Raw genomic sequence first — 13836 nt, 5'->3', positions numbered from 1 at the left:
ATATTTATACTCATTAATGGTAATCAGATTCATATCTATCAATGATGTTTAATGTTTAATGATGCAATGTAGCTATTGACAATCAAAACTAATGGAATTTGCGTTCTGTAGTTGTAGACTAAGTGCCGAAAAATACATTTTTGATGTTGTTAAAAATAATAATAATTAGCAACAATCCAAGTTAGCTAGTACTCAGGTCTTATGGCGACAGTGTGTGTGTGTGTGTGTGTGTGTGTGTGTGTATGTGCTGTAAAATGCCTTCAGACTGTATTGTTAAATGAAACACTGCCCCCTAGCGATCACATTGACATTATGCGCATCCACGTGAACATCAAACCCATCCAGGCTTCAGTAATCCTCATGGATTTGCGGTGTGTTTATTTGATGTCGTGTCATGTCTCTCTGTCTCTCTCTCTCTCTCTCAGGGTGAACTGAACGGGCACAGAGGTCTGGTGCCCTCCAACTTTCTGGAAGAAGTGCCTGATGATGTGGAGGTTTTCCTCACCGAGCCACAGGATCACCCAGGCAGGACCAAGAGCAAAAGGGTACACCCCGTTTCACAGCACTAGCCCTCTCTCTCATCCATCCACTGTTCCCTTCTCTCTCTCTCTCTCTTTCTCTCGGTGTCTCTTATTTACCTCTCCTTTCTCTTCGCTTGGTTCTTTTTCCTCCTCTCTGTCCGTGGTCAGTGTTGTGTGGCGGCTGTTTATTAAGTTTTTTTTTTGTCTTTTATTTATTTGTTGGATCGTCAAAGAAACGAACAAGACTACGGAGATGTACCACGTTTCTATTCATGTTCAAAGCTGTAATGAAAGACTCACGAGGAGGGATTATGTGTTTGTTATTTCCGAAAGATTTTACAGTATTCATAAAGCATTGTTTAAGAAAAATGTGAATTTTGATTAAAGGGGAAAGGGGCGAGGGAAAAGCGCCGCAGACTCTCCATGACATTTATTTCAGGATTGTAAAAGAGATGCTTTATGAATATGAGTGTGTTTTGATCTGAACATTAGCTTTCTAATAGAGGCAATAGTTTTGATGTACAGAGAGAAGAAACCATGTAGAACTGCATGCCCCCCCTTTTTTTTCTTCCAAAAAATGCTTGACTTCCTTCATGAATCTTTTTTTTTTTTTTTTATATTATGCAAAAGATTGAGATTCCAGTAAAAAACAAACAAAAAATATATATATAATAATAATAACAATACACTTTTGTATATGTTTCCAAAGTAACTTGTCTTTTGTATATTGCTGATATTTAAGACTTCTGGGCTTGAACAAATTGTAAGTAGACAAAGAAACTATACTTTGGGGGAGTGATTTTATCTATAGATTTACGACTAATGTGTCCTGGTTTATGGTGTGGGGGGTGTGGGGGGGGGTTGTAATGATGAAATGATCACTGTTGTTCTAAGAGATTTTTTTCTTGTACTTTCTTTTTTTTTCTTGACTAGCCTTCTCTCATGATCATTGTGCACACTGTTGAGATGCGTTGCGTCATGCCAGTGTTGTTGTTTTGTTTTGTTTCTTTATTTTTCTTTCTCCTCCACCCGCTTGGCAAACCAGAAGAAGAGCGTTCATTTCACTCCGTAACGGCTCAGTGCGCCTCACGTAAGTGAGCGACTGACGATACCGAGACTTACTCTGTCCCCGTCTAATGCAGGAGACATGGGTGGCCTTTAATGTTAACCCTCTGACCAAAGAGGTGTACACACACACACACACACACACTAACCCAACACATGCAATGTAGACACATGTTACGTACACACAGCTCGAAAGACACACATCGTTATGCAAAAGTTATAAAGTTGTTACTCAGGCATCGATACGTCACATGATCACAGTAACAAAATATAACTTTATGATATTAATGTTAATGGATTAGTGAGAATTCTACACAATTTTCCTCTTAAACTAAATGTAGTCTATCAGCCAAGGTGTTAGTTTTTGTCCTTTTACAAGGTAGTGATGCGGATCTCTCACTACTACAAGGTAGTGATGTCGACTTTTCTAAATATTTAGTGCTGTGTACTGTGTTAAACTATTGAAGGATGCATCAGGTCTTAAGGTTGAGCTCACAGTAGCGTTTACAGCAGCAACTGAGATGTTTTAACGCCAGCGGTCAACTCCGCCATCCAAAAACGAGTCAGGATCAGCGTCCGTGAGCCGGAACCTTCCGCTAATCTGATTGGGATTAGACAGAAAGTTAAAAGCAAGTGTCTTTCACACAGCATAATGGTTTTATTTCAACTATACACAGATCAGGCATAACATTATGACCGCTGAGAGGTGACGTGAATAAGACTGATGATCTCCTCATCATGGCACCTGTTAGTGGGTGGGATATATTAGGCAGCAAGTCAACATTTTGTCCTCAGAGTTGATGTTAGAAGCAGGAAAAATGGACAAGCGTAAGGATTTGAGTGAGTTTGATGAAGGGCTAAATTGTGATGGCGGCTAGAAGACTGGATCAGAGCATCTCCAAAACTGCAGCTCTTGTGGGGTGTTCCCAGTCTGCAGTGGTCAGTACCTATCAAAAGTGGTCCAAGGAAGGAACAGTGGTGAACCGGCGACAGGGTCATGAGTGGCCAAGGGTCATTGATGAGCTACTGTTGCTCAAATTGCTTAAGAAGTTAATGCTGGTTCTGATAGAAGGGTGTCAGAATACACAGTGCATGTTGGGTCAGGGCTGTTTTGGCAGCAAAAGGGGAACCAACACAATATTTGGCAGGTGGTCATAACGTTATGCCTGATCAGTGTATATATCTATACAATGTTTGTTTCTTTGTTTTTTCCAAGTCTGGAAATCCAGTATGGATAATTGTGAGGAAAAATACAACACGAGGAAAGGAACCAGAATGAATTACTTCACAATTAATCAATGTGTTGAAAGGTTTTCAGCATGAGTCCTAGGACGAGCAACAGGCCTCCTGTTGCAAATGTTCCATGCCTTGGTTGACTGACTCCATTCAGGAAGCGGAAATTGTGTGAATTTGCAGTAAGCCAGCAGTTCAAGGCTCTGTTCCAGTTTCGGATCCCATCACTGCCAGACGGTCACTTCACACAGAAACGACATCCATTGAAATGCATAAAACATGTGCACACCTCCTCCACCTCCTCCACAGCTCAAGCGCTTTATTTCCGGTTTCCACGTCAGTCATTATACACACTCTTACCGCTAAACACTTCACACACCTTGCTACCTCACATTTGATTAGACGAACAGAAAGCTTCAAGCTTCGAACGAAGGAGAAAACCCTCCCCCGAGCTCTGCATTAGACGGGACGAGCTGGTATCTTCAGTCGGTTCTCTGGGTGTTTGTACATGACAGTGTCCGTCTCATTGACTCCTGCTGTAAACTCATGACTCAAGCTACATGGGCGCTGTTGAACAGCAGAGGTCCGAGTTTGAGCTCCCTCCCCCCCCCCCCCCTCGCCTCGACCCCCCCCCCCCATAGCGTGGACACCCCTGTAGAGACGAACCCTCCCTTCCTGTCGAGAAGCGGCCGTCCACCAGACAAAGACCGCTCATCAAAAACCAGCAGAATAAAATCGGCTCTGGCGGAGAGTGATGTCTGGGGTGCGGCTCTTCTCTAAGGAACGGCAAACAAACACCAATAAAACATCATTTCTACCCCCTTCTTTAGAATAGATTTCCACCATCAGTATTAGTTTGTCACGTTTTTTTTGTTGTTTTCTTAAATATATATATATATATATAGTTTGTTCTCTTCTCATTTTAGTAGTTTGTTAGTCTTGACCTTTGTAAATGAAGTGTGTGTTTAAAGCAGGTTTGATTTGGCTTCAGGTCCCTTGGCGAAGTGCTGAAAGGTGATAGATTACGTCAGAGACTGGTAAATTATAAACTCGTCTTTTTCTCTTTATCACCATTAACTGAATCAAAAATACACATTCCCCCCACCACCACCCCACCACCATGCCCCCTGCAGGTGTCATAACTGGTAACAACTGATAGAGAAAGAGTTTCCTGGCCTTTATTACAGCAGAACGATCGACCTTCGCCATTGAGTTTTGGTCTCTGTATGTGTGTCGCGAACGACGACGGCTGTGTGCTAATCATCGATATACATATTAGACCAGTAGATCATTTTGCTGTTTATGGGAAAAAAAACCTCAGAGACCTATCTTACTGTAATAACAAAGCTGTAACTTTTTCTCCTTCACAAGCCAACATCTGTGACTTTTGAAACGAAACCGAGGCTACATTTAAGTGACGTTGCTGTAAAACATCCTTTTTAGCCATGTCTAATATGTATATCTGTGATTAAGACAGACAAGAAAACTGTGTATATAATTATTATTATTATTATTATTGTTATTATTATAGAAGCCAGAAAATTCAACGCACCTTTTTATGCATCTCTCTCAATCGTAGCATTTGCATCACAAACATATTTTTTTAATGAAGAGGAGAGGAAAGGAATACTTCTATTTTTCCATCCATACAGACAGTGAAGCTGTATACACAGTTTGTTATGTGGAGGGACTTTCTCTCTGTGTACTGTACGGTGGCCCTGCTGGGACAGAAAGGACTTGGTTGGTTGGATGTGCAGTGGGAGAGAAAAATCAAAGAAAAACTATGGCGTTTTTTTCTTTTTATTATTATTCCTTCCTGAACTGTCCCTTACGGGTCTCCCATTAGGTTCCTGTGGAAAAAGCGTGGGGTTCTCCGAGACGAAGTGCCACCTCCAAGGTGCACCCCCACGTCCACGACTCTGGCCCCGCCTCCCAGGGGCCAGGGAGTCCTGCCGCACGACGGCCCCGAGCCGAACCTAAGAAACAAGGATTGCTCTCCAGAGGAAAGAAACTGTTGAAAAGACTTGGTGCTGTGAAATAGGGGTGGAGTCATTTTCCCATCTTTCCTCCATTTCTGTTTAAGGGGATTTTGGATGAAGTGGGGGTGGGATACGGGAATAAGCTGGAACTAGGGTTTTCATGACCACTAGCTAAACTAGTCGAGCTTTTTTTACCCTTTTGAATGAACCTGGGTTCCTTATCAACCCTGAATTTCAAAATAATCTGCATCAGAATCAGAGAAGAAGATTTTTCTGTCTTTAATATACTGTAAGATTTGATGTGTAACGATCCAAAAACCATCACACCACATTGCTATGTTTATGATAATTTATGCACTAAGAAAGATTTCCTAACTAATATACAATACATTATTACATATATTATAGTATAAAGGTCATCATTACATTAGTATGTTTAGTATTAAAGTGATAAAATGGCCAAAAAATCACCTCCTAATCTTAAAAGTAATCAGGTGTCCAAGATATCTGTGCTACAAGGCTAACGTTATTAGCTAGGAAAGCTCTTTATAAGCTCGTAACCCTCCATTTTCGGATTGTATCTCAATCTTCCCTCTTCATAGAAAGCAGAAATGACACCGGAAATATTTTATTATTATTATTATTATTATTATTATTATTATTATTATTTCAGTGAAACTGTGGAAAGTTTAAACCAGGGTTCCTCAAATCTTGCCCCAGAGGGCCGAGCCGCTCCAGAGTTTAGCTCCAACTCTGATCAAACTCCTCTACCTGTGATTTTCTAATGATCCTGAAGACACCGGTCAGCTAACCCTAACCCTAGCGTGCTGATTAAGGTTAGCGCTAAACTCTGCAGGAAAGTGGGCCAGATTTGAGGATCCCTGGTTTAAACCGTTAATGTCACGATGCTAAACTGTTAGCTCCAGTGTTCCCTGAATTCTTCAGCGATGTTAGCCTCGTGAATTCAAACACTTTTTTAGCTGATCGACTGCGTAAAAAAAAAAAAATGACGCTAGTTTCATTGTTGGCTGAAATATATTGCTTTAACTAGTATCTAGTTCGACTAACATGAAGCTAGTACACTAGGTTGACTAGCATCAAGATCTGACTAAACCCTGAGAAAGAGAGAAGGCCACCTCAATTGAAAAATTAGCACAAATGTAGCACAATATTTTCCCGATGTAGGTTTGTCAAATTAGTATAGAAGACGTAAGATGATATATTTACCGATAGTATAGACGAAATCGGATCAATGCAACACTTTGGACTAGTTTCCCCGAATTTTTTTGGGTGGTCATGAAACTCCTAGTGGGCGTCAGCCTCCTTATACTTGCCTTATAAACTGTGCACAACGGTCCGTGTTGCGTCTGGGTGAGATTTCGTCACATTCATACCCTTGTCACGGGAAAAAATGGTTTTGTTCATTGCAATGGTCTGAGGTTTGTTCCGTCACGCATCATTTTTCTCCACATTACTGTCGTGAATGTAAGGTGGTGGAATGGTCTCGAGCTTGTACTGTACTGTATATTGTCTAAAAAAAATTATATATATATATATATATATATATATATATATATATATATATATATATATATACATATATATATTTTTTCCCTCGCTCTCTCTCTCTTCATCCTCCCATTTGCACATTCTCACCAACAGACATGAGTTTGGACTGAGACTGCCAAAAAATTAATAAATAAATAAATAAATAAATAAAAAAGGAATGTATGAAAACATTCTATATATCTTGTACAATAATCAGCCAAATACTAGACGTTTTATCGGAATAATTGTATATACATCTATATAAATATATATATATATATAAATATATATGATATATAAATTCCTTTTTTTTTTTTTTTTTATTTTGTACCGAGTCAGGAGATCATATGTCGTCGAGCATTTGCTTCCACATGTCGTTCGAGTGACCTGCTGCTCTTTTTGTACCTCGTCCATTTGTACGTTCTTTTTAAATGTTTCTACTTGCTTTTCAGACTGCCTTTTTTGTACATTCGACTCTTTATAATCTTGACAGTGCAAGCTTTTCTCCTCATGGTGTCTTCAAAACCATAACGTTTCAAGGTCTGCGGCTGTGTGCTAGCTTTACGGGAAAAAGGAAGAAGAAAAAATAAAAACGACGACGACGACAACACAAAGCCTATGTTGACAGATATCTAACATCGTGTGGGTGTGCATGTGCAAATGTTTTGTTTTTTAAAAATTGAAATAAATTTGATATTTTGTACACATTCATGGCGTGCTTTCCATTTATCTCAAGGAAAAAAATGTACTGTCTCCTGTCCTTTGACGAGTATTGTTGTTGTATAGATATGTACACCGATCAGGCATAACATTATGACCACCTGCCTAATATTGTGTTGATCCCCCTTTTGCTGCCCACGCATCATGCACTGTGTATTCTGACACCTTTCTATCAGAACCAGCATTAACTTCTTCAGCAATTTGCAATCAATGACCATCCATGACCCTGTCACCGGTTCACCACTGTTCCTTCCTTGAACCACTTTTGATAGATACTGACCACTGCAGACTGGGAACACCCCACAAGAGCTGCAGTTTTGGAGATGCTCTGATCCAGTGGTCTAGCCATCACAATCTGGCCCTTGTGGTCAAACTCTCTCAAATCCTCACGCTTGTCCATTTTTCCTGCTTCTAAAACATCAACTTTGTTCACTTGCTGCCTAATATATCCCACCCACTAACAGGTGCCATGATGAGGAGATACTCAGTCTTATTCACTTCACCTCTCGGTGGTCATAATGTTGTGCCTGATCGGTGTATTTTAGTGTTTATTTAAAATTCTGTTTCGTTTTTGTGTGTTTTTAGAGTTCATTTCATTCAGTTAAGGTTTGCTATTTCAGTCACATAGCTATATAAGCATCTTATCATCTGAGAAGAATGAATAGACACACACTTCACATCACACAACATTGTTAGGATAAGCAAAAAAGGTTTTACTTTTGACCTGAAATGTTTACTTTTCTAGCTGAAAGTTAAATGATTTCATTGTATATTTGAGTAAGTGTCACTATTTTTGGATTTTAAACTGTTATAACCCTGTTATAACCCTGTTATAATGGAGACTGGGTGAAGGACTGAATTTTGGCTTACCACTAGATGGCTATAACGCCTCTATTATCAAGAAAAGGAAGGAGAAAACAAGGGGAAGTAAATGGATTAGTGTCCATATGAATATATTATTAATATCCATATTAATATAAATAAGTTCTACTATTTTTAGCATGATTTTATTTTTTTTATCAGCATCTTAAATTTGATATCAGTGGAAAAATAAATGGTTTTTAAAATGACACAGTTATTCATTTAGGCAAATCAGCCACCGAACATTTCATTAATTGCTTTGTTTAGTTTTGGTGGAAAGATAATTAACAGGTAAGTTCATAGCATCATACAAACTTCATGTATGTTTTTACACACGTGACATTTCCTTTAGCTCGTAATTATATATCTTCATGTACAGAAGGTTGAAGGAGCTCCAAGCGGCATTATTTCTGCTCTTCACCACTGGACGGATAAAAAGGGATACTCTGAGGCGGACAGTTTATTAGTGACATCAGCGACGAACAACAGGCAAGAGGTAGTGTTACTGTTTAAAACCTAATAATAGACGTTCAGACGTGTCCCTTGTCTGAGACAAACGAATGTCTGGAATAGTATTTGAACATTATTTAGCATTTAAGTAGAGTATTTAAGCACATGGAGGTTTGATAGAGGTTTATTGTTAGTGTTAAACCTCTTGAAAAGAACAAATAAATGCATGAGGGAACAAAACTACTGATATAATATTTTAAAAATACATATATAATACATAATACAAATACAGTATATTATGGATTATACATTATATTGCCAAAGGTTTTGGGACGTCTGCCTTGAATGTAATATGGAGTTGTCCCGCCCTTTGCAGCTATAACAGCTTCAACTCTTCTGGTCAGGCTTTCCACAAGGTTTAGGAGTGTGTTTATGGGAATTTTTGACCATTCCTCTAGAAGTGCATTTGTGAGGTCAGGCACTGATGTTGGACGAGAAGGTCTGGACATCCCAAAGGTGTTCTATGGGGTTGAGGTCAGGACTCTGTGAAGTTCCTCCACACCAAACTCACTCATCCATGTCTTTATGGACCTTGCTTTGGTCACTGGTGTGCAGTCATGTTGGAACAGGAAGGGGTCATCCCCAAACTGTTCACACAAAGCATGAAATTGTCCAAAATGTCTTGGTATGAATCTGAAGCATTTAGAGTTCCTTTCACTGGAACTAAGGGGCCGAGCCCAACCCCTGAAAAACAACACCTGAATACAATTATTTGGAGGGGTGTCCCAAAACTTTTGGCAATATAGTGTATTTTATATATAGGTTATATAAATACTTTTTTTAAAGGAAAGCATTAGCTGAAACATTAATAGAGCCTAATTAAAATGACTTCTTAATAGGTAATGAAGCTAGAGGAAGTGAAAAAAGTTGATGAATATTGAGTAATTGGAAAATTATATATATATATATATATATATATTTAATTCCTATTCGTGTCACGGTCAAACACAGAAAAAGAGCGGCAATTAATTGAGGGGAAAAAAACGTTCCCCAGATTTTCCACTAAATCCTAATCTTTGTATTTTGAGGATGTAACTGCTCCCAGATGCTAATGGACCTCTAAATGAGGCTGTATTAAAAGCAGATGCACTAGGAGGATAAAGCAGTTAAGCCTGTAAATAAAGGACAATGTTAGCTTCAGTTGTAAAACCAATATCCTGTGTCTAATTAGTGTGACGAAGAGCTCCGGCTTTTCCAATTCGATTTAAAAAAAGAAAGAAAGAAAAAGAGCTTGTTTTTAATTCACTTACATGTCTTCCTGCTTTGGTTTTTCTTAAGTTATGGTAAATTGACACTGTCAAAAAATAAAAATAAATAAATAAATAAATAAATAAATAAATAAATAAATAAATAAATAAATAAACCTACATACACAAAATCCAGGGTGGGGTTGAGTTATTAATAAATAAACAAATAAATAAATAAACCTACATACACAAAATCCAGGGTGTGGGTAAGTAATTAATAAATAAATAAATAAATAAATAAATAAATAAATAAATAAATAAATAAATAAATAAATTCATTCATTCATTCATTCATTCATGTTTATTAGTTTGTTATACATATTATTAATATATTTAAAATCCTCACAACTCCACAGTCCTGGGTTTGATCCTAAGCTTGGGTTGAGTGATGTTTAGCCATGGATCTTGCCACTGTGGGTTTCCTCAGGGTTCTCTGGTTTTCTCCTGAGAAAACATACCACTAGTTGAATTGCCTAAAGTTACACTTCCACCTTCCTTCTATGGAAACTGCAGTTTTGCTAAAAACGACTGGCATTTTTGTAATTTTGTAATTCTTTTATGCTGGATTTAGTCTAAACTCAATCATAGAATAAAAAGAAAGGTAAAGAAACAACTGTTTGTAGCTGCTACAACATAAATGAGAGCAGGAGCTTGTCTTGTAGATTCAAGATTTTTTGTCATTTCAACCACATATACCTGACGCAGTACAGAGTGAAATGAAACAACGGTTCTCCAGGACCTGGTGCTACATAAACATACAACATAAAGTTCAAACACAAAAAAGCAACACAGAGCTAGGACCAAGTTTTTGTCCTAGACACATAAAGTGCAAAGTGTGCAACTAGGTGCAAACAGTGCAAAGACAAGACAGTGCAAAACCAGTAGGTACAAATAAAAAAAAAAGACAACACAAGAACAAGACATTTAGCGGCGAAAGAAAAAGAACGTGTAGTGAAATGTAAAAAATGAAATGGAATAAAAATGAAATGATGTGCAGAGTAGCAGCGGTTGAGGAAGTGCAAATAGAAATAGGCATAAACATAAATATAAACATAGCAGCGTAATAAACAGAGTTTTGTGCAGTTCAGTTCTCTTTAGTCTTGTACACTTCTGTGTGTGTGTGTGTGTGTGTGTGTGAGAGAGAGAGTGTGTGTGTGTGAGAGAGAGAGAGTGTGTGTGTGTGTGTGTGTGTGTGAGTGTGTGTGTGTGTGAGAGAGAGAGTTTTTTGTGCAATTCAGTCCTGGGTATTGAGGAGCCTGATGGCTTGAAGAAAGAAACTGTTACACAGTCTGGTTGTGAAGGCCCGAATGCCCGAATTGTAGACATCATTGTTGGGAAATTGCAGCGTTAAAAGCGACTCTGAATGATCTGACCATCCTCGCTATATCATCATGTTCCAGAACGGTTTATTCAAGTAGTCTTTATTTGTCACATATACATTACAGCACAGTGAAATTCTTGGGGGTCAGAGCGCAGGGTCAGCCATGATGCAGTGCCCCTGGAGCAGGGGGAGGTTGGGAGCCTTGCTCAAGGGCAAGCTTATGCGGTGCTGGGGCTTGAACCCCGATCTTCCAGTCACCGACGCAGAGCCTTAACCTCTCGAGCTGCCACAAGTTGTTTAAATGAAAAGGTAAAGTGGCAAAAGCAGGTATAATAACGCGCTTATGACAGTTCTTACACTTATCTACTCCGAGGCTCATGCGCAGCTTTTGTTTTCCTCCTCAGCGCCGCCTCGCGCTTCAATTAGAATGACGTCATTACAGAGTTTTCAACTTGCCAGTCTCTCTCTCTCTCTCTCTCTCTCTCTCATTTGCTCTCTCTATCTTTTTTCTCTCTCTCATTTTCTATCTATCTATCTATCTATCTATCTATCTATCTATCTCTCTCTCTTTCTCCCTCTCATTTGCTCTCTCTATCTTTTTTCTCTCTCATTCTCTCTCTCTCTCTCTCTCTCTCTCATTTGCTCTCTCTCTCTCTCTCTCTCTCTCTCTCTCTCTCTCTCTCTCTCTCTCTCTCTCTCTCTCTCTCTCATTTGCTCTCTCTCTCTCCCTCTCGCTGTCTCGCGCGCGCACGCACGCACGTGCACACGCGTACCCGCCAGAAGTTCTCGTGCGGCTGCAGCGCGAGCGCTTGTCAGTGAGCTTCACTCCTGAGAGGATTATGTTGTTTGACAGAATGGATTAGGTGTGGAAAAAAAAACTTTTTATTTTTTAACCTTTGAGGAAAAAGTGAAGACGAAACGGAGTACAAATGTCCTGGATAATTCTTTTTTGACTTTGTTTACCCGTGTGTGCCTACTGTATGAAATATATATATAAATTTTTCGGTACTTTTTATCAGCTATAGGAAGAGATGATCGATTTTTGACCGTTAAAAAACTCTCGCGCGCGCGTGCGATGGAACATAGCTAGTTTAGCTACCATAAACTCTGAAACATTTTTTTTAATCGTATTTTATTGTTTTTTTAATGATTAAATTCGACTTTTTGTAAACGATGGACTTTTTATATAAAGTTTTAAACTTTTCTACCTTTGTCAGCGTCCTCCAGGTAAGGTGTATTTAAAGTTGTTTATCTGTCAGGTAACGTAACAGTAGTAATATTGCTATATTCTATTTAGCTTAGCATTATAGCTTAGGTCATTGTTTTGTTTTGTTTTTGTCATTTTTTACAGGTTCTCGGTGACCAGGCTGTACCGTCTAAGCATCCAGGTAAAAAATACATTGAAAAAACATCAAAATGTTGAATAAAAGACTAAACTAAGAGTGTAGTCTAAAGTCTGGAAAGTTTTGCATTAATTACTTTTGTAGGTCCATATAGATAAAGGTGTCAGTTTTAAGTCGTTGCCTCAGTATTTTGGTTTTATTTTGTTTCATTCTGAAGATTCTTCCAAAGAGAGAGTATATATTCATTATAACTTATTTCTTAACTTATATAACTTATATCAAATTATAACTTATATCAAAAGTATGACCCTGTCATGTTCATCCGCTTCACATAGCACCATGATCTAAAAAGCAATAAATAATACAACTTATTGTGCAGAAGTTACACGTGGAATAGTTTTGGCATGTGGGCTATGTTCCTGGATGCATTTGTGTTTGGCTCTGAAGATGTTCGATGTGGCTGATGGCTGGCTGTACTTGGACTATTTTCGACTCACAATACACTGGCCATAACCACAGCTCTCTCTCTCTCTCTCTCTCTCTCTCTCTCTTTTTTGGCCAAAACCAAATCAGATTTGTTCCAGAACCGTCCTGCTATCTGGGTGCTTGGGACTGACCAAAACTAGCTACGGAGAACTAAGCTTTTCAGGGAAAAACCCAAAGATGTGAATATTTTTGGGCAGAAAGAAACCAGTAAATGTCACTATAAATGTCCCGTTGGTTTTTGTTGTCGAATAAATAAGTTATAAACAGCCTGCCATGCTTTGAGATGATTCAACCGAACAATAAACCAGGAGTTAAAGGGCTTGATTAAAGAGCTTGTCGGACTTGGAAATCATTTCTGAATGCGTCACGTCACCCTGTATGGAAAACTCACATGTCTATCTAAACCGTTCTCACCATGTCAGACTAAGGTTATATTGTTTAGTGCTATAGAATATATGCAAATGTTAAACCTAAATCTCCTCACCTGGGAATCAAATCTAGCATGTAGTCTGTAGTCTGAAACCTAACTACGACCAACCTGGTACCATGCTGGAAAGTCTGAGCCAAATCACACATTTCTCCTCACCTTTCACGGTGTAAAAATTCCCAAGCGTGGGAAATTTTGCCAAACGTTTACCTCGCTAAGCTAGAATAGAGTAGAATAGAATAGAATGTCTTTATTGTCATTGCAACATGTCCAACGAAATGAAAAAATGCTACCCAATCAGGGCATGACATGAAACTAAAAAAGGAGCATAAAAAATAGCTAAATATAAATAGTGTTCACATAAAATAAGATTAATAAAAATATACACAACCATACATTCAGTCCTCCAAATAAAAAAATGTAAATTTCCCAATGGGATGAATAAAGTATCTATCTATCTATCTATCTATCTATCTCTCTGTCTGTCTGTCTGTCTGTCTGTCTGTCTGTCTATCTATCTATCTATCTATCTCTCTGTCTGTCTGTCTGTCTATCTATCTATCTATCTATCTATC

General features: G+C 38.6%; 2 protein-coding genes across 20 annotated transcripts in view; both read left to right on the top strand.

The window, feature by feature from the left end:
• The window catches only part of rimbp2b (RIMS binding protein 2b), a 118784-nt gene extending 111785 nt beyond the window's left edge, over window positions 1-6999 (top strand). For 11 of the 14 annotated variants that reach the window (XM_058390435.1, XM_058390444.1, XM_058390432.1 and 8 more), the window contains 2 exons: window positions 426-545; window positions 4666-6999. In XM_058390435.1, the coding sequence (XP_058246418.1) occupies window positions 426-545; window positions 4666-4860 (315 nt within the window). In that variant the 3' untranslated portion in view covers window positions 4861-6999. Of the gene's footprint in view, window positions 1-425 lie in introns of all 14 variants that reach the window. The other 3 variants (XM_058390437.1, XM_058390436.1, XM_058390445.1) reach the window with 3 other exon arrangements.
• A 4764-nt stretch (window positions 7000-11763) lies between these two features.
• adgrd1 (adhesion G protein-coupled receptor D1) overlaps window positions 11764-13836 on the top strand; it is a 49457-nt gene continuing 47384 nt past the window's right edge. For 4 of the 6 annotated variants that reach the window (XM_058390405.1, XM_058390406.1, XM_058390404.1 and 1 more), the window contains exons 1-2: window positions 11765-12232; window positions 12357-12393. In XM_058390405.1, coding sequence (XP_058246388.1) covers window positions 12179-12232; window positions 12357-12393 — 91 coding nt within the window. In that variant the 5' untranslated portion in view covers window positions 11765-12178. Of the gene's footprint in view, window positions 12233-12356; window positions 12394-13836 lie in introns of all 6 variants that reach the window. The other 2 variants (XM_058390402.1, XM_058390401.1) reach the window with 1 other exon arrangement.

Source organism: Hemibagrus wyckioides, linkage group LG05 (assembly GCF_019097595.1).
Source record: "Hemibagrus wyckioides isolate EC202008001 linkage group LG05, SWU_Hwy_1.0, whole genome shotgun sequence".
In the NCBI taxonomy this organism is placed as follows: domain Eukaryota; kingdom Metazoa; phylum Chordata; class Actinopteri; order Siluriformes; family Bagridae; genus Hemibagrus; species Hemibagrus wyckioides.
The sequence above is the reverse complement of the archived record's forward strand: the minus strand, read 5'-3'. Positions and strand labels throughout refer to the sequence as shown.